This window comes from Marmota flaviventris, chromosome 2 (genome assembly GCF_047511675.1).
Source record: "Marmota flaviventris isolate mMarFla1 chromosome 2, mMarFla1.hap1, whole genome shotgun sequence".
In the NCBI taxonomy this organism is placed as follows: domain Eukaryota; kingdom Metazoa; phylum Chordata; class Mammalia; order Rodentia; family Sciuridae; genus Marmota; species Marmota flaviventris.
The window spans coordinates 25,728,812-25,753,463 of NC_092499.1; the positions used below are offsets into that span (position 1 = coordinate 25,728,812).

General features: G+C 51.9%; 1 protein-coding gene across 4 annotated transcripts in view; it reads right to left on the reverse strand.

Annotated features, from left to right (window-relative positions):
- The window catches only part of Adck1 (aarF domain containing kinase 1), a 113,857-nt gene that overhangs the window by 16,856 nt on the left and 72,349 nt on the right, over positions 1-24,652 (reverse strand). For all 4 annotated transcript variants that reach the window (XM_071607635.1, XM_027931719.3, XM_071607636.1 and 1 more), the window contains 3 exons: positions 22,269-22,427; positions 10,633-10,791; positions 4,707-4,823 (listed from right to left, as the gene is read on the reverse strand). In XM_071607635.1, coding sequence (XP_071463736.1) covers positions 4,707-4,823; positions 10,633-10,791; positions 22,269-22,427 — 435 coding nt within the window. The remainder of the gene's footprint in view (positions 1-4,706; positions 4,824-10,632; positions 10,792-22,268; positions 22,428-24,652) is intronic.

Genomic DNA, 24,652 nt, shown 5'->3' on the forward strand with positions numbered 1-24,652 from the left:
AGCCAGCTCCCAAACCCCAGGGACAGCCCCCTCCCGGGATCTACCGTCAGCCTCCACACCGACAGTGACAGTGTCTGCCCACCGGGCCCATCCTCTGTCCCTGACACCCCTCTGTTCCCGGCTCTGTCACCTTTCTCTTGGCTAATTTCATGCCAATTAAATTGGGCCTCGGCCCAGGCAGGGTCTTAAACACACATTCACTGAAATCCAATTAACCTTCGATAAAGGTTCCGCAATCAATAGTCCTTCTGGGGCTCGAGGAGGCTCCATCCAGCCTGCAAAACGGGCTCCGCGCGCCCTTTACTTTTAATGAGATCAATGACAGTGGCTGTCGCCAGCTCTCTAAGTGACTGGCAAATATGATCACCGGGTCGGACCCTCCATAATATCTGCTTCTGGGCAGAGACACAAACAAACGAGGACCGTGCAGGCTGCTGGCTCCCAGGGCCCTGCTCCCCAGCAGGTGAGCACCCCGGGTGGGCTGTCTCCCGCCTGGAGGTAGGAAGCAGAGCTTGGGGCTGGAGCCTCTGGCTTCCTGCCCGGTGGGGTCCTGAGCTGCAGTGAGAGTCTGAACCACACAGAGGGTCTGTTACATGCAGATCGTGCCCCCTTTTGCCACCTGCCCAGCAGATCCTGATTCACAAGGCTGGGGAGGTGCCCAGGAGTCAGCATGGCTAAGTAAGCTCTCAGGTGATTCCGAAATAGATGGCTCCTGAACCCCTGTCAGCACCCCCAGAGCTGAAGAATCCCTGTTGGGTAAAATGTTCAAGTAGAAGGGACCCTTGGTTGGAGTCCAGCTAGTCAAACACCCTCAGTAAGAAAACTGAGGACCCCAGCCACTCAGGAGGCAGGAGGATCATGAGTTCAAGACTAGCCTAGGTGACCCTATTAAAACAGAAAGAAAGGACAGCGATCCCTGAGGACCAGAGAGGACAGGTGATTTGCCCGCGTCCACACAGCCAGACACTGGTAGGGCTGGAGCTAGAACCTACATCTTTGGCCTCCCAACCTGGTGCGTCCCCGAGTCCACCGGGACCGGCTGTTCAGCCCAGGCTTCAGGTCCTCACAGGGGTGCCACAGTGAGCCAGCCTCTGCCGACTGCAGCGGGGCTGACTCAATGAGTGGGTGCAGGCTCTGGGGCCATCAAGAGGGGTCCCTTCCAGAGCCACCTTCTAGTTCAGGCACCAGTTTACAGCAGCCAGGACGCCACGACCCCAGGATCTGGAGTAGGATTTTTGCACCCTGCCACTTCTATCTGTCCCCTGCACTTCCTTCCCCAGGAACACAGCCAGGCCGTCCTCTGGAGGGTGGTCACCCCAGGACTGGCACCCGTGCGTCCAGAGGCCCATTTGAAACTTCAGGGCACCTGGAGCCTTCCACCCTGCGAGGCCCAGGTCTTCCCCGCTGGCTGGTGAGAGGCACAATAGATTCGTTTTTGCAGAGTGAAACCTGTCCCTGGGCTGCTCCTGTCACCCTGGGGGTCAGGGACAGTCTGCAGAGCACCTGGCCCACACCCAATGCCCAGCCCAAGGCTTCTAGGGAGGGAAGTATTTGAGGACATCATCTCAGCGCATCAAAGAGCCTCCCAGCCACACAAACCCCAGGGCCCCAGGACAGGGCCGTGTTGCGAAGACAGAGCCAGAGGTCAGTGGGACAGAAGAGAGAACTCAGAGAAGGGTCCCAGCTGACTGGTGACCAAGAGGCCAGATCCCAAAACTGCGTGATGCCATTGACATGAAGTTCAGGAGGCGAAAGCAGCCACAGTGACAGAGGTCACAGCAGCGGAGCTCTGGAGGGGGTGAGGGTGTGACTGGGATGGATCAGGAGGGCGCTTCCAGGGAGCTAGAAATGGTGGACACCTTTATCTCCATGGCAACGATGGGAAATGTCCATGCTAAGGCTTGCTGGGCTGGCGAGGAGATTTGTGACCTTGGGTAAGTCACCTTCCCCTCTGCGTCTCTGACACTTCACCTGCAAAATGGAAGCCGTCACCCACCCGCAGTCCAGCACGTGGAGAGCAGCGGGTACGTGCTAGTGGGAAAGGGGGTAGAGGAAGTCACAGCAGGGCCCAGGGATGACGGAAACAGCAGCCGTGGTCCAGCTACCACCTGGGCGCTCACACCTGCTCCAGGCCCCACTTGCGTCTCAGCTCCTACGGCCTCACAGAGCCTCCTGGAGCTCGGTGCAGACAAGGGGACACTATGAAATGGATCCGAGGGCCCGAGACACGGGCGGCTCAGAGCTTAGGGCCAGGGGCAAAGCCTGGCCAGTTGTCCAGCTCCCTGTGCAGTCACTGATGTGGCCACCGCCCCGGGGGCTCCAGGCTCCCCTGCAGCCCAACAGGGATCTAAGGGAGGGGGACGGAGAAGGGAAGGGAGCCAGGACTCTGGAGTCCTGTACGCCTGGGTCCCAATCCTGCTCTGCCCCTGCTAGCTGTGGGACGTGGGGCAAGGTGTTGAACCTCTCTGAATATCAGACTTCTCCCTCATCAATGAGGTTCAAAACACACACCTTACGACACACCTGTAAGGAGACCAGATCGTGTGCCGCCTGCCTGGCACATACAGGTTGATAACCATGGTTACTATTTTCCCCAAGTCACTCTGAAACCAGCGTGCCCCGTTCTGCACGTCTATGGAGAGAACAAACCAACTCTGGCCCCTAGGCCTGCCGCACAGAGGCCTCTGCCCCTCCCTGCCAACCCCCCTGGGCACAATCAAGCCGGGAGTCGGGTGCGTCTTCCCGGGTTTGCCCTGTCTTGAAAGTCAAGCGCCTCTGATGAAACACCATGTGGCCCTGCTGGCTGGACCCCAGAGGTGGGGCTGGGGACGCTGCTGGGATGCAAATCCATCATGGCTAGTGACCCGCAGGCAGCTAGTGACCCGCAGGCGGCTAGTGACCCACAGGCTGGGGCCTCTGGGGGCTTTCCTGAAGGGCAGGCGGAGACCCTTTCAAAAGGCTGTTCAGGAAAAGTCAGAGGGGACCTCCCACCCCGTCCCACCCCATCCCACCCCCACCTGCCCAGAAGCCAGCAGTGAGGGAGCAGCTTTGGAAGCCCAGGCTGTGCTACCTACAGTGCCCTCGGAAAGACGCTGAGTCTGTCTGTCCGTCCGTCTCTCCCTCCTGAACTTGTGGAGAATTGCCTTATCCTGCTCCAGAAAAGCCCAACTGGCATCTCAGGGGAGGGTGGATCCTGTGTCCACCCACACACCTCAAGTCCCCCCCATGGGCTCAGAGAGTGCTCTGTCCCCAGCTCCAGGGACAAGAGCCTTCCCAGATGTCCTGAGGCCACACAGTGGACCTTTCCAGGCATGTTCCCAGCAGCTGCTCAACGCATCCCCCATGTAGCCCTCCCTTCATGGCCTAAGAGGAGGAGTGGAACGGGGAGGTCTGCCCTTCACACCCAGCTCTGCTGGCTGTGTGACCTTAGGCAGTGACCTTGCCTCTCTGCACCTGATTCTTCATCTGCAAAATGGAGACCAGATCCCCTCCTATGTTCATCATGAATGAAAGTCCCTACCCTGGGGGGCGGGCATTCCTCAAACACTAGGACAGAAGGAAGTGAAGCAGGGCGAGAAGCGGGCCCAAGGATCCTCATGAAAACAGTGTAGTTTCCCTTCTGGGTGCTAACGCCAGGTCCGTGCTCAGGTGTCCCTGTGGAACTCACGCAGTCCTCACAGCCCCTCCTTGAAGGAGGTTCCATCCCAGTCCCCACCTACAGAGGCTGCAAAGCCACCGGGAGGCCTGGGCAACCCCACACTCCCTGCCATTTCCCTGGCTCATCTGCTGAGCCGAGTGTGGCTTTCTCCTCTGGGCCAGGTCACCACTGGGACCACATGCTCTTCTTCCTGTGTTGCCCGGTGGGGGGTGAATGGGAAAGAGCATTCGCCTGATTGGGTCTGGCCCCTTCCCCTCTTTCCTCCCACCCAGCCATGTGGTAGACTATGTCACCGCACTCGAGTCTCCAGGCCAAAACCCTTCAGTGACTCCCCAGTACCTCCAGAGCCTCCCTCAAGCCCTTCACCACCTGCTCCCCGCCCAGCTTCGTCTCTTGACTGCAACCCTTGGGCTCCCAGCGTCCTGCTCACAGCCCCCCTGCTCCCTGAGGGAGGGCCGTGAGGGCTTGGCTGGTGTCCGGCTCCCACAGGAGGCTCTGGGGACTGGGTCTGGTCCCCTCTGAACCCCCACACCCAGCACCTGCAGGAACTAGGAAGAGGATGAATGTTGTTGAAAGAGCATGGCCCCTTCCCGTAGAGGGACCCCAGGTGACCAGGAAACAGAAAACGGGGTACAGGCCCTGCCCACTATCTAGCTGTCCCTGAGATCAAGGCACAGAGTGGGGACTCAGGGCCACCATTCCCCCTGGCTCTGGAAAGTAGATGCAGAAAGCAGCCACCTCTCTTGTTGCCTCAGGCCTGAAGTCCTCGGCAGAGGGTGGGGAGGCAGAAGGGACAAGATCGTCATCAGGCCTCACAGAGGCAGGAGAGCCATGTCCCATTGATTTTACTCCATTATTTTCGGCTGTGCGGGGCTAAATGGTGAGAAAGACGGGCAACGGCTGCAGCAGGCCCAGCACATACCCGTGTCCCACCAGCAAAGTGGCTTGGGCCGATGGCCTGGGAGAGCCTCTTGCCACATGGGACTTCCCAGACAACAGCGGCCTCTGTTCGCCAGGCAGCCCCGCCAAACCCACCCCTGGACCTCACCTCGTTGACGTCGATCCTGTTCCGCTCCATGTAGTCCCGGTCGTTGACCTGCCCACCCTCCACGAACTCCATCAGGAGGACCCGCTTGGTGGACAGCTCCCAGAAGATCCGAGGGACCTGGAACAGGAAAGGGAAGGCCAGGGCGTCAGGGGAGGCCGGGAACTGGGCGGAGGACACAGGAACAGAGCGAGATGCTACTTCCCAGGCAGAAGAGCAGAATCTAGGAGAGGAGGTGGGTGGCCCTGGTCCTCAGGTGGGCAGAGACCCCTCCTGTTTGGGGGCCTCAGAATAGCTGGCTTTCCTCAGTGTCCTCCAGTTAAAAGCCAAAACCAAAATTTTGACTTGGGAGACAAATACAGGAAATGCTCACAGCTGCACGTCAATGTCAAAGGCTCGGGAGGCTGAGGCAGAAGGATCACGAGTTCAAAGCCAGCCTCAGCAAAAAGCAAGGCACTAAGCAACTCAGTGAGACCCTGTCTCTAAATAAAATACAAAATAGGGCTGGGGATGTGGCTCGGTGGTCAAGTGTCCCTGAGTTCAATCCGTAGTACCCGCCCCCAAAAAAATTTCCCTCTCCCCATCACCCCTCCAGGCCCAGCTCGGGTCCCCACCATGATCCTAGCTCATCTTGGCCTTTTCATCAGGTAAATTAATGTGCTATTTGTATTGAAAGAATGAATGAACTTATACCAGGTGGTATATGTTGTTCTGTGTGCCAGTTTCCTACAGAGCCCTGTGGCAGACAATGGTGGGCCTGAACCCAACACCTATTTCCAAACTTCCTCTTCCCAGAGATGAAAACTCAACACTTACCCTTCCTGCCTCATAATAGGTCTGGTCAGGTGACACAGTTCTTGCATATCACACCAACTGGAAGTTGGCTTGGGGAAGGTTTTTATTTTCTTAAATTTTTTTTGTCCAGAAAAAAAAAAGGATGTTTGTATGACATCACTCATCCCCTTCTTTGCCTGCCCTGAAAGTGAGTCCGATTCCTGGAGCTGCAGCAGCCATCTTGCAATCGTGAGAGAAAAATAAAATAAAATAAAAAATCCAAGAAAATCTGAAAATCTGAGATGCCAGCCCCGACACTGTCACAATACTAAAACAATATGAGCAGGTAATGGCGGCACGCCTTCTTGATATGGGAGGAAAACATATCTTTTTTTTGTTGAAGACACTGTTAATGGTGCCTTTAGCTCTCTGAGAGTGTATCTCCAACCCTTTCTGACTCTGAGAACACCTAAAAGCCAAAAGGGGAACAGATTTCCCCGAGAGTAGGCAAGAGGCCACCATGCACCGAGGGCTTCCACAGTGTCACGAGTGGGTGATCCCATCAGTACCACCCCGGCCAGGGAGATTCCTAACTGCTTTGCTGCCCCGCGGTTTTGGTGGCCTTGCTCCCTCTGACCACTAAAAACAACCCGGGCAGCCAATTCAAGGGTTTCAGAGAATAAGAGCCACCCAAGCTCATCGAGCAGGAGAGAGTGGCCCTCCGCCTCTGACCTACTTCCTGTCCCTGAGCTGCTGATCTCTGCCCCATCTCCCTTGCTGGCAGGGAGCGCTGTCCATCCATCTCGGTGATGGGCACACACGGTGCACTGGTTGGAACTACGGCTCCAACTGAAATCGAGGTGCCATCCTGAGCTCCGCCACTTCCCGGAGGGTTTTGCCGTTTGAGAACCCTGGGCCAGCACGGCAGTCTGTGCCTCTCTGCTACTTGGAGCTTAACATTTAGACTTCACATTTCTCAAAAAGTGACTTAAAAAATGAGCGCGTTTGCTGTGGTTTTGTTCATGGCTTCCGTATGAAAGGGCCGTCCCTCTGGGATAAGTTTCTCCCCCTGTCTGGAGACCTAAGCTTGGCCAGTGGGCCCTGGGGCTCTGGGGACAGGATACCCCCAGCAGGGCCTCCCGGGGCAACCTGAAGGGCTGCCCGGAGATGACCGCAGTGGAAAGAGCAGCAGGCAGCAGGTCCCCTGGGCTTGTCAATCCAAGGCCTGGGCGTGCTGGCGTTTCCCCTCCTACGTCTTCACTCCCTCCACATGACCTGTCCAGGCTGACGGAGCACGTGCCCCTGGCTTCGTCTGCTCACGTCTAAAATCTGGAATATCAAACCTGGGAGAAGAAGGGGTTTCACCGGGAGGTCCGGGAGCACCGTCGATGGACATAAGATAAAAACGCCTCCAAAATGACAAACTGCTCCCAGCCAGCTAGGACGGGGACTTGCCCCCGAATCTCCATGTGGGCAGAAGGGCCTGCGGTCACTACGCCTGACAGCCAGATCTCACCAGTCCCTGCCTCGGCCTCTTCCATCAAAGTGTGGGGAAATGAAAGGGGAAGATTGGAAAGAGGTGGCCAAGGTCTCTCTCCCAGCCACAGAGCAGGGGCCCCACCTATGGGCTCCACCAGGTCCCACACTGAGGCCAATCCTGACCCAAAGAAAAGAGCAGGTCATGGAAATTTCTACCCCAGACCCTGGGCGGGCCTCAGCCCCACCCTCTGGCCTGACCTTACGCCCCTACCCTGTTCCGGTGCTTTGGCTCATCTGGACCAGCACCTGTCACCAGGGTCACGGTTTCCCACAGCCAGAGCCGGCAAGCAGAGTGCAGACCTGGATCCAGACGGCTGGGCTGAGCCCCGCTCTGCCTCCTGCAAGCTGTGAGACTCGGGGTGTGTTTTATAGCTTCTCTGGGTGCCAGCCTTCCCACCAGCAAAACGGCGGTGACAGTTCCAGCAGAAGCAACACCCCCACTCCCTACTCAGCCGAGCAGAGTGCTGGTGCTCAACATGGGACCAGCCACAGAGCAACCTCAGGACAAATGTCAGCTGCCCCATGACACCACACAGCGGTTCACTCGGGCTCTCATTCATACCAGGGCTGAGTCAATGCCACAGGCAGTTCCCGGTCATTCAGATCTGTCCCACAAAGTGCAAGGCAGAACAAAAGAGTGGCCTGACATGCGGGCTCGTGGCCAGGCTGCCTCCGTTTAAAGACTGCTTCTGCCTCCGCTGGCAGCTGTGCGACCTTGGGCAAATGATTCCACCTCTCTGGGCCTCAGTTTCCCCATGGATGATATAGGGTTAGGAATGGCGCCTCCTCTTGTGAAAGTGTCTACCGTGGCACATGCCTGTAAAAAATGCTAACTGTCCTTCCTTACACATCGGGAATTGTTCATCTCTGGGTCTAGAAAGCCATGATGCTCCTCCAAAAGTGTGCACACCCTCTCAGAGTTCACCGGCCTCTGGAGAGTCCTAGGGTCCTTAAGGTGAGAAACCATGGAGTGGCCCTGCCATCAGTCGGCCTGTCCCCTCCCCACCTCTGCACATGCAGACACGCCCTTCCTGTCCCTTCCCAAGCCCTGCAGTTAGAAGGCTTTCCCCTTCCTGCCTGGTCCCCAGTGGTCACTTAGTCCAGTCACAAACCTCACTGCTTGTCCCGCCCACTTTCTGCAGCCCACACCCTCTCGCTCCAGACCCACCAGGCCCTGACCTTGACCCTTGGGCCTGGCTGCCCCTCCCCTTCCTCCAGTCCCCCTGATACCATATCTGCATTCAGGGCCCATCTGAGGCTACCAGATTCCTAGCAGGGGCTTAGGTCATTAAGCCCCGCAGAAGCTCCGGAAGACGCCCCCCGCACCGAGAGGTAGGCTCTTTGCAGAGGCTTAATTACGCACAGATGTGGTGATGGGGTGCCAGCGAGCAGAGGCAATCCATCTCCAGCTTTAAGAGCTGGCTTTGCAGCACAAAATCCACTTCCCACTTGTGATGTGTTTAGGCAGAATTGATGACTTTGAGAGCCTTCGGTCCGCCACGGTCTCAGGAATGGTGTGCGAGTTCTGGCAGCGGCAGGTCACATCGGTGCATTAATTATTTCCCATTTTGGCATCCTCGTTTCAAAAATTTGTGTTATTACTATTTGTACAAGTCTTGGTCTAGCAGTTGCAAGTGGGCCCCAGCCAGGGGACGATTTTCCTGTTTCCATGGAAACGGTGGAGGAGATGGTTGTTTGTCTGGCTCAGAGTTCTGGCTCTGAGGGGCACCCCTGCCGGGGGGAATGGCAACACAGAACCCCGAGATGAGCACCAGACATGGAATCCAAAAATCCAGGTGGTAGCTCAAGCTCCTCTACTCGAGGGCTGTCATGGGTGAGATGGGACAGTGGCTGGTGGGAGGATTCACCGTCAGGACCTGCAACAGTGCCTGACACAGGAGGGTCATTCCATCAGTATCACCCACCCCCCACCCCGATATGGTGAGCACTTCCAGACGCCCTCTGAGCTCTTCATCCTGGGTGGACTTAGTACTTCCTCTTGGGAATCCACCAAAACAAAGAAAGGACTATCAGGACACAATCTGTGTTATCACAACATGTTCGTATGTTTATTCTCCATTAGATGGAAACAGCTCTTCTTCCCTGACCTGAGTGTCTGGATTGTCAGGGGGTTGGTAGAGACATGTCCTCTCTAATCTGGACAGCGGGAGTGGAAATTCCTCATGATGTCCAAAAGCCACATGAACAGCAGAGCCTTTGCCACGCAGGGAACTGCGATGCCCCCAACCCAGGAGGTCGGCCACTTGGCTGGAAGCAGCACGAGGGGTTGTTGAGGACTCTCTGACCACGCCCACAATCTCCAGCCTCCTGAGTCAAGAGAACTGGACCCATGGCTTCCAGAGTTCCAGCTCCCCATGAAGACTACCAGGAAGTCTCAGCCCTGTACCATCCCAGTAAAGGGACCCCCATGGTGCCTGAATGATGAGCCCCACAGAGGCCAAAACCTGTTGGAATAACAGCTGTGCTTGCATGCATCTCGCTCATGCCAACCCGTGTGCCCTGTGGGGACATCAGGAGTCCTCAGAGACCAGCTCCTTAGCAGAGGGCCATGCCAGGCTCCACATTTTCAGGGCACTTGAGAGCAGCCCCAGGGACACTTTCAGCCATGGCTCTGCACCACCTGATACTGCTTCCCACATCAAGCGTCTTCTATCCCACAGGGTAGTTCTGCTGTTACCCTTGTTTTGGAAACACAAATCTGTCCCAGATCATGACACACACCGTCACCTGCTAGCCAGGCTGTGCAAACGGAGCTGCGCCCAGCCACCGTGCCACCAGGGAGTATGTGAAATGCACACACACCTCAAATCTCACGTGTGCGGTGAGTCACCTGCACCCACTGTTACAACTTCCTGTCCCACATCCGATGACCTTCCTGCATCTCACGTCGGTTCACAAGCGGCAGCCTGCTGAAGCCCATTTCCACAGGCACATCAAGGCAAGGAGCCCTATGGATTATGGTCTTAGGTATTTCTTAGCCATTTAAAATGCATAAGACTGTGCTGCTCTCCTTATGAGTTCCTATCCCCCTTCCTTCTCTATGTGGCTCATGAAGTTTTTGAGTGCTGCCCCCTATGCCCATTTCCCCCATAAGCCCTGCGCCTTCTGTGGTATGGATTTACCCAGCATGGTGATTTCCAGGAACACAGGCCGTGTGACAGTGGAACTCACTGTATATCACAGGAGTAAATGCTAATGTAATGTACATGCATCTGGGAGAGGGCCAGGGGACAGTAATGTCTGCCATCATCATTGTTATCACCATCAACATCATCACTCCACACCACGGAGGTCAAGACCACGGCGCACAGGCCCCTGGGTAGTGTTCAGTGTCTGGTGATTGCAGGTTATGCAATAAACATCTGTTCCGTAGACTGACAGGTCAGCACTCACACTAGGTATTTCTTTGGAAACTGCCTTCGAGAGTTTTAATATGTATCTCCAGTGGCAAATCATTCATCCTCAGTAAGAAAACTCAGGAAGAAAATGTCTCAACTCACATTCTATAAGGGGGAAATTTCAGAGCAGGAATCAATCCCCCACCCCCTGCCCTCTTGCACTGGAAGTATGGGCCCTACCGCCCTGTCCCTCTTACCTTTAAGAAGTCAAAGTGCTTCAGCATTTGAGCCACTTTCTCAGCATTCCTTCCTTCGTTGAGGAAATCCAGCTCCAAAGGCAGGTTCTTCTTGGCCTCATCCACCAGCCACATAAACTCAAACTCTGGGAACAGCTGCTTCACAGCCAGGGCAAGCACCTGAAATCATCAAGCACTGCATCAGCCGCCCACAACGCCCACCAAGGAAGGTACATCTACCCTCTGCCTCCATCTTGCCCCTGGAGTGCGTGGGGAAACGGCTCCCCTGGTTTCCATTTCTATAATTGCACCAAGTCCAAAATGATCATAGTCCAGCTACTGCTACCGTAACCATGATGACCACTTGCTGGGCATTCCCCATATGCCCAGCACTGGACAAATGCTTTCCTTACTCTTCCACCAAATCTTCACAACTCTGGGAGGTACCTGGGTACACAACTTACCATCTCCATTCTATAGATGAAGAAATTCGGGCTCTGAGAGTTTGTGTGATTTCCCTGAATTTGCCCAGCAAGGAAATGCAGAGCCAGAATTCCACCTGGGTCTACCTAACTCCCAAACCCTTGCTCTTAAGCACTTTGCCAAACTGTTTTGTTGCTGCCCCCAGATTTGTTCTCCACCATCTGCAAAGCACAGAAAGTGCTTTGGCTATAACTTCCATTTTTTTTCTTTTTCTTAAACTGAGTGGTCAGTACTTGAGCATTCATAATTGAGGTTGAGCATTCTGATCCAAAAACCCCAAATCAGAAATGTTCCCAAATCTGAAACTCTGAGCCCTAATAGGACACCAGAGAGGAAATTGACACCTGCCCTCGTGTTATAGGCTGCAGTCCAAATGCAGGTGCACTAAAAACCACATATAAAATTACCTTTAGGCTATGTATATAAGGTATAACTGAAACATAAATGAATTTCATGTTTAGACTTGAGTCTCAGCCCTAAGATAGCTCATTATGCATATGTAAATATTCCAGAATATAAAAAACAAATCTGAAATAGTTCTAGTTCCAAGGTACAGCATACTCGATCTGTATTTTCTGTACTCTCTGTGTAAAATATTTCATGATGAAAAATTAAATTGGAATAAAGGAACAAACAGTCTAAACAGGAGGAACAGAAGATAAGGGATTTGACTACCCAGATGAAAAGCTTGGATTTTTGGCAATTAGAGCCCACTGTGGATATGTCAGTGAGGGCACGTGAAAAGGGAGGTTTTATTTTATTTTTATTTATTCATTTGTTTGTTGGTTGGTTGGTTGGTACCGGGGATTGAAGCAGGGGTGCTTAACCACTGAGCCACATCCCCAACTCCTTTTTATATTTTATTTAGAGGCAGGGTCTCACTGAGTTGTTAAGTGCCTCACTAATCTGCTGAGGCTGGCTTTGAACTTGCAATCCTCCTGCCTCAGTCTCCCAAGTTGCTGGGATTACAGGCGTGTGCCACTGCGCCCGGCAAAAGGGAGATTTCAGAAGACTTGTCTAGCATTCAGGTGTCAGTTTAAGGATGCTGAATTAAACATCAGAGGCAGACAGCAAGAGCCCAGTGAAATGCACAGAGCACGCCACAGCCCACTCCCCAAAGGGGCAGGGACTTAGTGCCTAGCTCCCCCTGGATTGTGAGGCAGTTTCACAAGTTCCCATGTGACACCTCTGTGGCAAGTGAGCAAGGGTGATACCAGGAGCAGGCAGGTGTTCTAGAATTCCAGAAGGGTCACACAGAAGGCAGCCCCCTGCTCTCTCACCTGAGTCCTCCTTTTGGCATTCAAAGCCAGGCCTGGGGAGGACCTAACTGATTGCCCCAGTGATTCTTGGTATTGACTGACGTCCAAGCTCTCTGATAACACCCCTCTCCACCCCTGGCTACAGCAGATGGGAATGAACAAGAACTAATATTCCATGGGCCAGTTGGTGTCAACAGACCTTCCCCTTCCGATCTTCCCAAAAGGACTTCCTGAGCTCCAGCTGAGAGCCTTGTCCTGTGCCTCTGCCTGCACTGGTCTCTGTATTATGCATACTGCGTTGGGCATGTGTGATACAAAATTAATAAATAAATAAATCCAAAGCAAAGCCACTAGCTACAAAGCATTTACAGCCTGGTTTTTAAACCCCATGTTCAAGGTGATATGCCAGACACCATTCTAAAAGAATCATCACACGGGGTTATTACGGTCAATTTCTAACAGAACCCTTTTTAATTGCCTTAGGCTGTAGTCTCGTTTCTTTTCAGTCTCGTCTGGTCTCTCATGGGCTAGACCTGTGACCTTACACCAATCAATTCTGCTTGTTTTGTTTCTGTTTGTGTAACACGAAACAAGAAGGGAAAGGTAGCAACAGAGACACCCGGGCCACCTACATCAGACCTAGGCACCCAGATGCTGCAGCCTCCAGGCATGACATCTTGTCAGGTGTCCCCAGAGGGGCCTGTGGGCCATTAAAGGCACCTGAATTCCACTCTCTGGGCTTTGAACTCAAACAACAAAAGCTGTACAGAATTTCGCTCTGGTCTAAATTCCAGAGGGCTTTACCCCGGAGGAGTAAGGAGGGAGCCAGAATGAGGTTCCCTCCTACTTCAGTCAATATGCACTAATTACCTTCAGGTAGTTACCTTGGGCCAAATGTGGGTAGACACGGGAGAGCTACCTGCAGGCCAGAGCAGTCTGTATACAAGGCAGAGGCTTCTGCCCAAGCAATACTCACTCATTATAGGGTCATTGCTATTTGTGAAATTTTAAAATATTATTAATATCCAAATTGCATTGAAAGGCACTTTAAAGATTTTTCTGTTACTGATCAATTATATGATTAGTCATTACTAATGCCATTGGTTATTATTAATACCTCACGCCATTAATCATAAAATCAGCCATACATTTTTATGGATTTATATTAATTGCTAATAACTAATTAGTAAACTACTTCATAACCCAAAAGCATTTCTGTGGGTGGCAGGTTATTCTGTTGAATATAACAGTCCCCTCTAAAAAAAAATTCTGAGGAGAATATATACTAAGACCCCCAAAGGATGCCTGAAACTGCAGATAGTATGAAACCCTGTCTATACTATGTTTTCCCCCTATCCAAACAGACCTATAATTTATAAATCAGGCACACAAGAGATTAAAAAGAATAACTAATTAAGTAGAATATTTAAAATAATATACTGTAATAAAAATTACATGAATGTGGTCTCTCTCTCTCTCTCTCTCTCTCTCTCTCTCTTTCAAAACACCTTATTGTGCTGTATTGACTATGCTTGACTGTGGACATAGATAATTGAAACCACAGAAACTGGAACAGCAGATAACAGGGGTCTACTGTCCTCTGAAATGAGAGGGCCTGGGGCTGGGGATGTGGCTCAGTGGTAGAGCACTTGCCTAGCATGTGTGAGGACCTGGGTTCATCCCCAGCACCAGAAAAAAAAAGGGGAGGGGGGTTGTTTAAGTCAGTGGCTTAGATTTCCAACAATTCACCAGCCCCCTTCCAGAAAGATGTCAATTTGAAAGCCTGATGTCGGCTGTGAAGCCCAGAAAATGTATAAACTGCACACAGTTCAGGGGGGTGGGGGGGTCCCACCAACTTCTCGACATGCACTGGGTGGGAAGGGGAATCAGGTGAAGAGTCATCTGCCGGGCAGGTGGGGGAGGGGTGGTGTCTGGGCTGCCACCATTTTCAACTCTTCTTGGCCAACGAGAGTAAAATAAAACTCCTTAATTTCACCGTCTGTTTTCATCCAGTCCCCTTAGAGCTGCCCTAAGTAGATTCATTTCGGTTTCTTTTTGACAACAGATGCAATCGACTAAAATAAAGCAGGTGTTGTTGTCAATTTGCCTTTTTTGATTTTTCTCCCAAAATGTATCTTCTCCATAAAATTCTTCCAATAGCCAATGTTTTCGCCAGGGCCTAACACATACGCAACACCCAGCAGATGTTTATTGGGTACTCACATGAATGAATGAGTGAATAAGTCAATAAATGAACACATGAATATTTCAAAGGGTTTGTCTTCTCCTGTGAGATAATTATATGGTCACATTTGTGTTATCAAAATGAAGTCAGGTTTTGTTTCTGTTATTTGGGTGGAATCATCCCTTCAGAAAAATTGAGAATTCTCTACTTCATCTGGAAACTTATGAATCAATTAAGGTATATTCAATAATTAATATTTCCTTCAAGGTAAAATAATGAAACTATTTTTCTATAGAGTAATTGGCTTATAGCAGGAAAAAAAATAATTGATTGTAAGCCAGCCAGAAATATAACAGAGAAACAGGTCACATAGAGAGGTTTGAAAACTAGTAATTGTTATTTGTAATTGCACAAACAAAGGAAATTATCATTATTTGTACCACGACTATAGGCCAGGTTGTGTGCTCTAAGAGACTTTACATAGATATCCTCATTTTATCTTTTTCCTGCCCATTTTACAGAGGTACATAAGTTCCTAGAGGTTAAAGCAATTCTCCAAGTTTGGAACGGTCCATGCAGGATCTAGACTGAGGTACTTCTTGTTCTTTCTTTAGGAAGTCCTGCCTCCTGCAATACCATGTGGGAAAATACAATAGGAAGCTAAGATAAGGCAGAGAAAGAGCTTTGCAAATTATGAAATGCGAATGAAATGTCAGTTACTGTTATCAAGTTATTATATACTATAAAAGAAATAATGCTCTATGGAAAAGCAGCCCACTAAATAGAATGCCACACCAAGCCAAACTGGTAAAAATGGATGTTCGACAAGAATCGAAAATCAATTCCGAGTGATGTAAATAGCTTGCCATTCATGGGTTTATCTTTGTTCGGATAAGTTATTAAAGTGCATGCTTTTTAGAAAACAGAATTATAGTGTGACAAGAAGTTTCCATGGGGTGGCTTATGTCGCTGCATATTTTATATATATTATTTTTTTTAAATCAGCCATTGGATTTTGTGTCGACATAAACATTACCTAGCCACCCACCGTTCAATCGACACATTTAGAAAAGACTCAAGATGACAGACAGTAGGCACTGAATAGGCTGCTCAGAAACATGACTGTCACAGGTCTTTATTTTTAGTGACACTTGGGATAGGCCAGATGACAACAAGCACGCAGGCCACAGAATTCCACCCCAACATAGGAGAGTGCCCTGGGGACCACGGTACAGGAAAGGCATGGTACTCAGCCATGAATTAGATTCCTCAGGGAGTGACAGCGTGAGGCGTGTTCATCGTCACTGTTGGAAGCTTGAGAGACAACATGGGGTGGTACTATGGGACCTGGGGATTACAGTCACATCCCCGTTCACAGGCCATCTGAGTCCCATTCCACTTCCAAGCAGTGGGAGGTGGCCGGCTGAGTGCCCCTCCTCTGTGGGTAGGACAGGACTGCGGCAAAGCTGTCCCACCAGCAGACAGCCAGGCGGCACCTCATCAGTCCCCTTCCTGCTGAATCGAGTGTTCCCATCTCTGGGCCAATTAGTCTGGCTTTGGACAGCCATCCAAATCAATAAGAGTCACTGGCCGTGCATCTAGAAGTAGCATGGCCCCAACTGCAAAAGGGACAGTATCAGGTGATAATGACAAAGCTGAAAAACACCCCGGGGCTTGGCTTCTTTATTGTGCAAAGTCACCAGCATCATCAGAGTCATTCATACACTGTGCAATGACAGCTTCCGTTTGCCTGTCACCACCCAGAGATGGTCCCCTTCCCCAACAGGAGGGTCTGCTTCCCAGGAGACACAAAACACTAGGGTGGCACATGCTCCGGGCACCAACCCAAGTGCCATCTCTCCCATCTTCTGGGTTAGCAGAACCCCGAGTCTTTATGTCCTCCGTGTCCTTCAAGGAAGGCAGGCCTCCTCCTGGGAAGGAGAGCTGTGATCGGTCTAGGCCAAGCAAGGTGGTCCCACTTCTCCTGCCCAGACCAATTCAGGCCTGGGCGTTACTTCTTGTCAATGAGAAATGAAGCAAATTCTCCAAGGGAACTTCCTTTTTTGATAAGAAGCAAAAAACACACACACACACACACACACACACACACACAGGCATCTGGATGTCACCAGGAATGGTGCAGTCGTTGTAGGCATTAGTTTAAGAGGACGAGGCCAGGAAGCTAAGAGGGCAGAGTTGAAGATGGCAAGAAGCTGGGTCCTTACAAATCACAGTGAGGTGCTGGGTTAGTCAACCTTGGGACAGCTGGTCCAACCTCCAGACATCTTCTCCACGGAGATAATATGGGCTATTAGCATCTACACTATTTTTTCTTGGACTTTCTCGTTTTTGTAACCAAAAGCATCCTAACTGATACAATCAGTAGTCCCAACCTCCTTATTCTCCAAAAGTATCCCTCTCATCTTTATAGCAGAGAATGTGTTTGGATTTACAAGTTCAACTTCCCAAAAAAGCAAGTACGCAGAGGGAAAGCCTATCAGTCACCTTCTCTTTAGTGTGAATTACTTTCACCAGATGACCTTCCTCTCAAAACCAGGTAGGGAGCCATCCAGGGTTGTGGGGGAGAGGGACCAGGGTGAACAAAAAGCATGAAAGCACAGAATACCTGGTATTGGCATGAAAGAAAGCGCAGGAGGCTACACAGGAAAGTATCCTTGTCCCCCCGTCTCTAAGATTATGGTGGCTAAGGTGGCCCTCATGTCCCCTAGAAATCATTCTTCTCCATACCTGTACATCTGAACTCAGGAAAAACAAATAAACAATATTTATCACAGATTTCAAACAAATGAGTTTTCTAATTAGACCCTTCTGGTTTTACAGCCAGGAAGGATGGCCCAGGCAGGACTTTCTTCATCAGAGACCAAGCCCAGAGACAAGGCAGTGCCATCTGGTGCCGCTGCTGGTCTATGGAACAGTGGCCTCAGGCCTCCTTCCCAGCAGCTCTCCTGTGGCCACAAGGTAGGGTTTGCAGTCTACTCTCTGATCCCAGCACGACTCTCACCACGGCCAGGCACAGTGGCTACTCGGCTCTGCACACAGATTGCCAGGTCACGCTGCCCACGAAAAGCATTTCACGTTTATCTCAGGGAGGAAGATGCTAAACCTGCTATTGTTGTGGCTGACTTAGAGCCATCGTGACTTAAGCAGCCAGCCAGGTCATGAGCAGAGAAAAGTGACTGCTATCCCCCCAGCCCAGGGGCCCTGATGCATTGCTGGGCAGAGGCAGGTTCCTGCCTGGCTCAAGAGTGTTCAAGAAACTCAGGGATCCTCCATGACCCCCCCGGTTCACTCCCAGCTATGGCCATTCCACAGCTCCCAAAGGATTCTCAAAAATATCAGGTTTCCAGGTCTGTGCCCAGTGTCACTCGGCAACCCTGGTCCCTCACCCGCAGCTCCCTTTGCAATGCGCACAGCAGCTATTCCAAACCTTCACCCCCTCGAGCCCCCAGTGCCACCTCCTACCCTCTCTTCTTAGCAGATGGTCTTGCCTCCTACTTCAGAGAAAAAATAGAGGCTATCAGGCTGGTACGCTCTCTGCTGCCCACTCTCTCCCCTCCTCCTCCGCCCCACACTCCTCCGCGCCTGGTCTTGCTGCCTTCCTCCCATCTCAGAACAAAGGCCCATTGGAGGCGAACATTTCCACTGGGATCCTGGTGCCCAACCTCCTGAATCTCCTCCTGGACTTAATCTAGCAACTACTTCTCTCTGCCGAATCTGCAATTCCTCCTGTTCCATCCACTGCAAGCCTGTTCACCTGTCCCTGGCACTTAACACCCGTGCTCTGCTCTGACCCTCCCCATCCTTCTTGGCTGAACAGGAGAAGAACATGCTGCATTAAGTGTCTCTCCGTCGCTGGGTCTCACTTCTCTTTCACCTGACTCTTATCATTGAAGCTGCTCTTCCTAACAACAATAAACTGCCAATCCAGCCAGGTATAGTAGTCCACGTCTCTAATCCCAGCAACTGGGGAGGCTGAGGAAGGAGGATCACAAGTTTGAGGCCAGCCTTGGCAACTTAGGGAGAGCCTTTCTTAAAATGAAAAAAAAAAAAAAACTTAAAGGCTGAAGATACGGTTCAGTGGTGTACCCCCTGGATTCATTTCCCAGCACCACAAAAAAGAAAAAAAAATGCCAAATCCAAAATACCCTTTTCAGTGCCTCACTGGTTTGATCTCCCACTTGACAACAGTGAGCAATTCTGGCAAATTCTATTTTCCAAAATGGCTGCAACAATACTCCCACTCTAGTGTGCCTCTAGAACCTGGCCACGCCCCTGTGAGCGGCAGGCTCTGTTTCCTACACGGGAACCAAGGAAGACTTTGCAACTGCTTCCACCAACAGAGTAAAAGAGAAATGATGCCGCATGATTTCCCAGGTTATGTCAGAGAACTTCTTCTCTGGGGACACTTACTCTCAGAATCTCACCACCACACCATGAGGAGCCCAAATAGCCATGCAGAGGCCCATTTGGTGAGGAAGGAGGCCCTAGCCTCAGCCATGACTGAGCCTCAGACCACAGCCACCCCCATCTTGCCAGCCATGGGACGAAGCCACCTTCGGGGTGGATCTCCGAGTCCAACAAGGGCTGCACGAAACAGACGGCTTCCTCCACCAAGCCCTGGCCAAAGTGCAGGGTCACAGCCAACCTCAGGACCGCCATGTTCAGCCTGTTAGGGTTTCAGTATTAAGTGTCCCTAAAAGCTCACATGTGAGACAATGCAAGAAAGTTTAGAGGTGAAGCAACTGGATTTTGAGAGTTTTAATCTAATCAGTGCATTAATCCCCAGATAGGGATTAAGTAGGTAGTACTTGCAGGCAGGTAGAGAATGCTGGAAGAAGTAGGTCATGGTGGGGGTGGGGGGACTGACTTTGGGGTTTCTATTTTGTCCTTGGTGAGTATTATGGTTTAGATGTGGTGTCCCCCAAAAGCTCACAAGGGAGACAATGCAAGAAAGTTTAGAAGAGAAATGATCGGTTTATAGCTTTAGCCTCATCAGTAACTTAGCCCCTGATGGGATTGACTGAAGTGGTGGGGTGTGGCTGGGGGAGGTGGGAATGGGGGCGTGGCTAGGGGAGGTGGAAATGGGGGTGTGGCTGGGGAGGTGGGGATGGGGGCGTGGCTAGGGGAGGTGGAAATGGGGGTGTGGCTAGGGGAGGTGGAAATGGGGGTGTGGCTGGGAGGTGGGAATGGGGGCATGGCTAGGGGAGGTGGGAATGGGGGCGTGGCTGGGGAGGTGGGAATGGGGGCATGGCTGGGGAGGTGGGAATGGGGGCGTGGCTGGGGGTGGGACTTAGGGTATATATTTTGTATCTGGAGAGTCTCCCTCTGTGCTTCTTGATCACCTTGATGCGGGCTGCTTCTCTCAGCCACACTCTCCTGCCATGATGCTCTGCCTCACCTGGGGACAAGAGCAATGGAATCAGCCATCTACAGACTGAACCTCTGAAACCATGAGATCCAAATAAACTTTTCCTCCCCTACTTTGAGCTTATCAGGCCTCTGGGTCACAGCAGCAAGAAAGCCGACTAAAACACAGCAGCCGTGTCTTGAGATGGCTCATTGTGCGACATGAGACACCTGATAGGGCGCCCTCTTCTCAAAGGTTCTCTCATCAGATGGGGCAGCTTTGCTCAATCCCGGTTCTCCTGGGGCCTCGCTGACTACACCTCCGCAGACCCTTCACTCTCCTGGTTCCACTTCCCCAATGACATGCTCCTCACTTCTCTTTCCTCACCACCCCCTAAGTGTGAGATCCTCTGGGTGGCCCCAGACGGATGCCAGCATGAGCCTCCTTCCTCCTAAATCCTGCACCCATATTCCAACCTGAACTCCAGAGCAAGAGGAGCAGCCCCATCCCAAGCCACCCACAGCAGCATCTCGCCCCCTCGGCTGCCCCTTTCACTTTGCTGAGATCCACTGCTACCTCCTGACTCTCCTAAGAAACCACCTTCCTGGGTGTCCTTGCCAACGTGCTTCCAGCTTAAAGGACAACACTGGTGGGATGCTGTGGCTCCAACTCCCAGGCCCTAGACCTGGCTGGGGGATAACACTCCAGTCCTGGATCCCACCAGGTTTCCCCAGCTCCTGGCCTCCAGAAAACCACCTCTTCTCTTTGTCTTGAGGGTAGCAATGACTTCCTGCTCTTTGTGAGTGCCTCACCATCCTATTTGGGGGTCTCAGCAATCCCACCTCTCACTTTTCTGTTTGAAACACCTAGAGAAATTTCTTTTTCCTGGACTTTTACCTGGCTGAGACACGTGGTTAAAGGCACCCAAACTTAACCACTTAAGCTAGAAAGCTGAGAGATATTTCCGTCTCCTTCTTCCCATCCACACCAGTCCTTGCTCCCTCCCCAGGTAAAGCTGGTCACAAGGTCTGGATGATTTCACCACCTGAGCTCATCTCCCTCCCGCCCCCACAACACTGCCTTGTTTCACATCATTCTCTCTCTCAGACCAATACAGCAGCCCCTCAATTAGTCTCCTGGCTATAATCTTTCTGCCTCTCAATACAGTCCCCAGAATGCCAACGGATTTTTATTTTTAATGCATATCTGATCATGACAGTCCCCTGATTAAAATTCTTAAAAGGTTCCCCACAGACTACAGGAGAAAATCAGAACTGCTCAGTCCCACAAATACGAGGTGAGCATTGACCAGGTAGAGTGCTCTCAGCCTGGAACACAGGCCGCCATCCGTCACGCCTACCTTCCCAGCCTCATCTCCAACCACTCCTGCTCACACCATCTGAACTAGCTGAAGTTCTCCAAGCACGGTGCCTTCACACATGCTGGGCTGTCCTTCCCCTGCCCTAATGAGGTCCACTTAGATATCATCTCCTTAGTGAAGCCTCTCGACACCTCCATCCATCCAGACACCCTGCAAACACCCCTTTGACAGCACTCAGGCCCCACACTGGGGATGTTTGTTTACACACCTGTCTCCTGCATAAACAGAGAGCCCCCGCCAAAGAAGAGGGCAGAGCTCACTCACTCTCATGTTCCCAGCACCTCTTAGGACATAATGCAAGAAGAGCCTTCCCTGTATGTGTTCAGTGTAAAGTGAGTTCAAAGAAGAAGAGTCCAGAGTAAGGAGTGGGAACAAAGGAACAGAGAAAAGGCAGAGGAGGGACCTGCTGGCAGGGTGAATGGACTGCTGGCTCCCTGTGGGGGTGCTGCGACTCCAACCATGGCGGCTCACCCTCCTCTCCCCATTGGTGCAAGCACAGAGCTAGAAAAATCCAGAAGCATACCAGGGCTTCTAGGGCTTTTCCCAGAGCCATTTTCAGGCAGGTAGCTTTGTTCATTCAAAACCAATGTGAGATAAGCAAACATGTCATCTGCATAAATATTTCCACATGGCCGGCACATCATTTTTATATTCCTAGGAGGACTGCATGCTCCCTTCTAATTTTAAAAATCTGGTGTAACTTTTACTACCTCCAAGGAAATCGCCTGAGGCTCATCTCATTCCCACTGCATCCCCTGAAGGTCCCTCTTGGCCAAAGTAGCTGCCCAGTAGGTTCTGAGGATTCCCAGAGGCAAATCAAGAACTGACCATCCTGGCCATCGGGCAGGGTCACGAGTTATCATGACACCACTGTAGTCTCAGCTCTCCTCTCCCCCTCTGCTGGTCAAAGGGTCACACACCCTGAGCTAGTGCCACCAAGGCTACTTGGACAAAGGACAAAGGAAGAAGAGAGGCACCCACCTCCATCAGAAGAATGTCCTTCGAGCTCTGAGCCTGGACCTTCGGATGCTGGACCTTCACAGCCACTGTCCGCCCATCACGCAGCACTGCCTTGTGGACCTGGGCCAGGGATGCTGCTCCCAGTGGGGTGTCATCGAAGCTCAGGAACAAATCTTGGATCTGGCAGGAGTGGAGAGAGGATAGGGTAGTTGAGAGGATGGTGCACAATTCCGTAAGACAGGAACAGAGCTGCCCGAGGTCCCACAGCCGACTTCCTGTTTTATCAGGTCTTGGCCATGCCCTGTGCTACGGTGAAGCACCACACCAGGCACATGGAGGGAGTGGGCAGAGGACACCCCTGCAGGGCCCATCCTCACACAGGTGCCCTGGCCCCAGCCACCTCCCTCAAAGACCCAGTCGTGCTGTCTGGAATGTTCATCATCCACCCTGGTGCCTCTGGGGCTCTCACACACCCAAATTAAAAGTTCACAGGCCTGGGGCCCACAGCAGCCCCAGACAGGGTTGGATGAAAGATGACCCCACTCCACCCACTAGGAGAGCTCGAGAGCCCCGGGTGGGAGGCCGCAAACCCACAGCCACCTCTCGTTCCTGCCTGAGCAGCTGCCCCGGCATGGGTTCCTGAGGCCACTCCAGGCCCAGCCACCCTGGCAGAGATCCCGGGGCTGCCAGCCGGAGTCACAAGTAGCCCCACTCAAAGAAAGCTGTGGGCAGAGCCCCTGTCCTCCCTGTGCCTGTTTCTCTCTCTGAAGTGGAAAACACGCTCCTTACTCTTTCCATCTTCTCCCTCCTCCCTCCTTCCTTCTCTCTTAAAAAATGCCACACCAATTTTCCTGGAGGGGAGTTTCTTTCGGGCTGGAGTGGTCACAACTACATGGTCCAGATGTGGAAAGGAGGCCCCAAACACCTTTTCAAGACTGCTAAGGTTGAAATTCGAACCTTCTCCATTTCTTTAAGCCTCTGCAGAGTCCCATGGATTCCCAGGTGGCCAGGTATTTGCACATATGCATGGGTATGTACCTGGAAGTATTCACGCGCCTCTCTCCCGCCCCCACCTCCCAGGCTCCTATGCACTGAGGCCTCTGCCCCTGACCCCTTCTTCCCTTTGTCCCCACTTCTGCAGAAGTCACTCTGTCCTATCCTCAGTGCTGCCCCTCACCTCTCCTGGGTTTTCAGAAGTCACATGACCCACAGCCACCGCCCACTCAGTTTGCTGGGCTACATCACCCTCTGCCAATCCTCCTGCCTGCCCCGTCCCCACCCCTTCAGCTCCCAATGGACTTCATTCCATTTACAGCAGCTCCACAGAGGCCAAAGGCCCAGGTGACTTGGGAGGCACCTGTGTGTCTTGGTCACAGGAGAAGGTATGGGATTGGCTTCCCCATCCCCCTTCTTCCTCGGGGGATCTTTGTTTCTCCCCCTCCCAGAACCTAGTTCTCCCTGCAACCCCAACAACACGCTCTTCTTTCTCCTCCCTTACAAGTTCCAGACTCCTCAAGGGCAAGAATCTTCCATGTATCCACCCAGTCCCCCTGGGTGTGACAGCACAAGGACCCTTGATCCTGCCCCTGGCTCAAGTCGGGAGAACACCAGGACCATCTTCCCCCAAAACACAAGAGGACATCAGCTCCAAGTGAGCTGGGAGTTTTATCTCGTCTGTTCACTGCTAATTCCTTGCACCTAGAACCGGCTGCAACTTGTCAATGTCAAGCAGATGCTTTTAGATGACTAAATTCACTATTCTCTCCACTGGAGGACTGACCTCCTTTAGACCTCCCTGCTCCTACTAATCCAAACACCACAAATGGGTAATTTTTCACTATTACCAAAATAGTGAAAGCACACATCCTATGTGGGGATTACCTAGGTGGATCTCCATGAGGGTAAAACCCTGGGCCTGGTGATCAGAACCCTGAGTGCCCCTGGCCACCCTGCTTGGTTCAGAGATGGACATGTGACCCAACTGGTCCAACGAGACTCAATTTTTCTGCATTTTATTTTAACTATGAGAGAAGAAATTCTTTCTGTTGAATTTGAACAGAAAATTATAAACCTGGCATGATAAGGATCACACAGCAGCAACAATAAAGGAAGTAAAGACAAGAGGTAAAGGAATAAATCTTGGCTACAGTGTTGGAGCCCCTTGATCGCACCATGCGTAAGTACCTACCTGATAATTTTTGAAATTTTGCTAAGTCAGTTTGAGTTTTGTGTCACACATAACTGAAAGGAATCTGGCTAAAGCATTGTGTTCTTAGACCCCAGCTAGGACAAATAGAGAGAAGGGCATGGGGGCGGCGGGGGAGGGGAGGGCTGGCTCCCCCAAGGGATTCAACAAGTACCAGTTCCATCCCTTCCCCACCTCTTACTGGGACAGGGACCCAGGA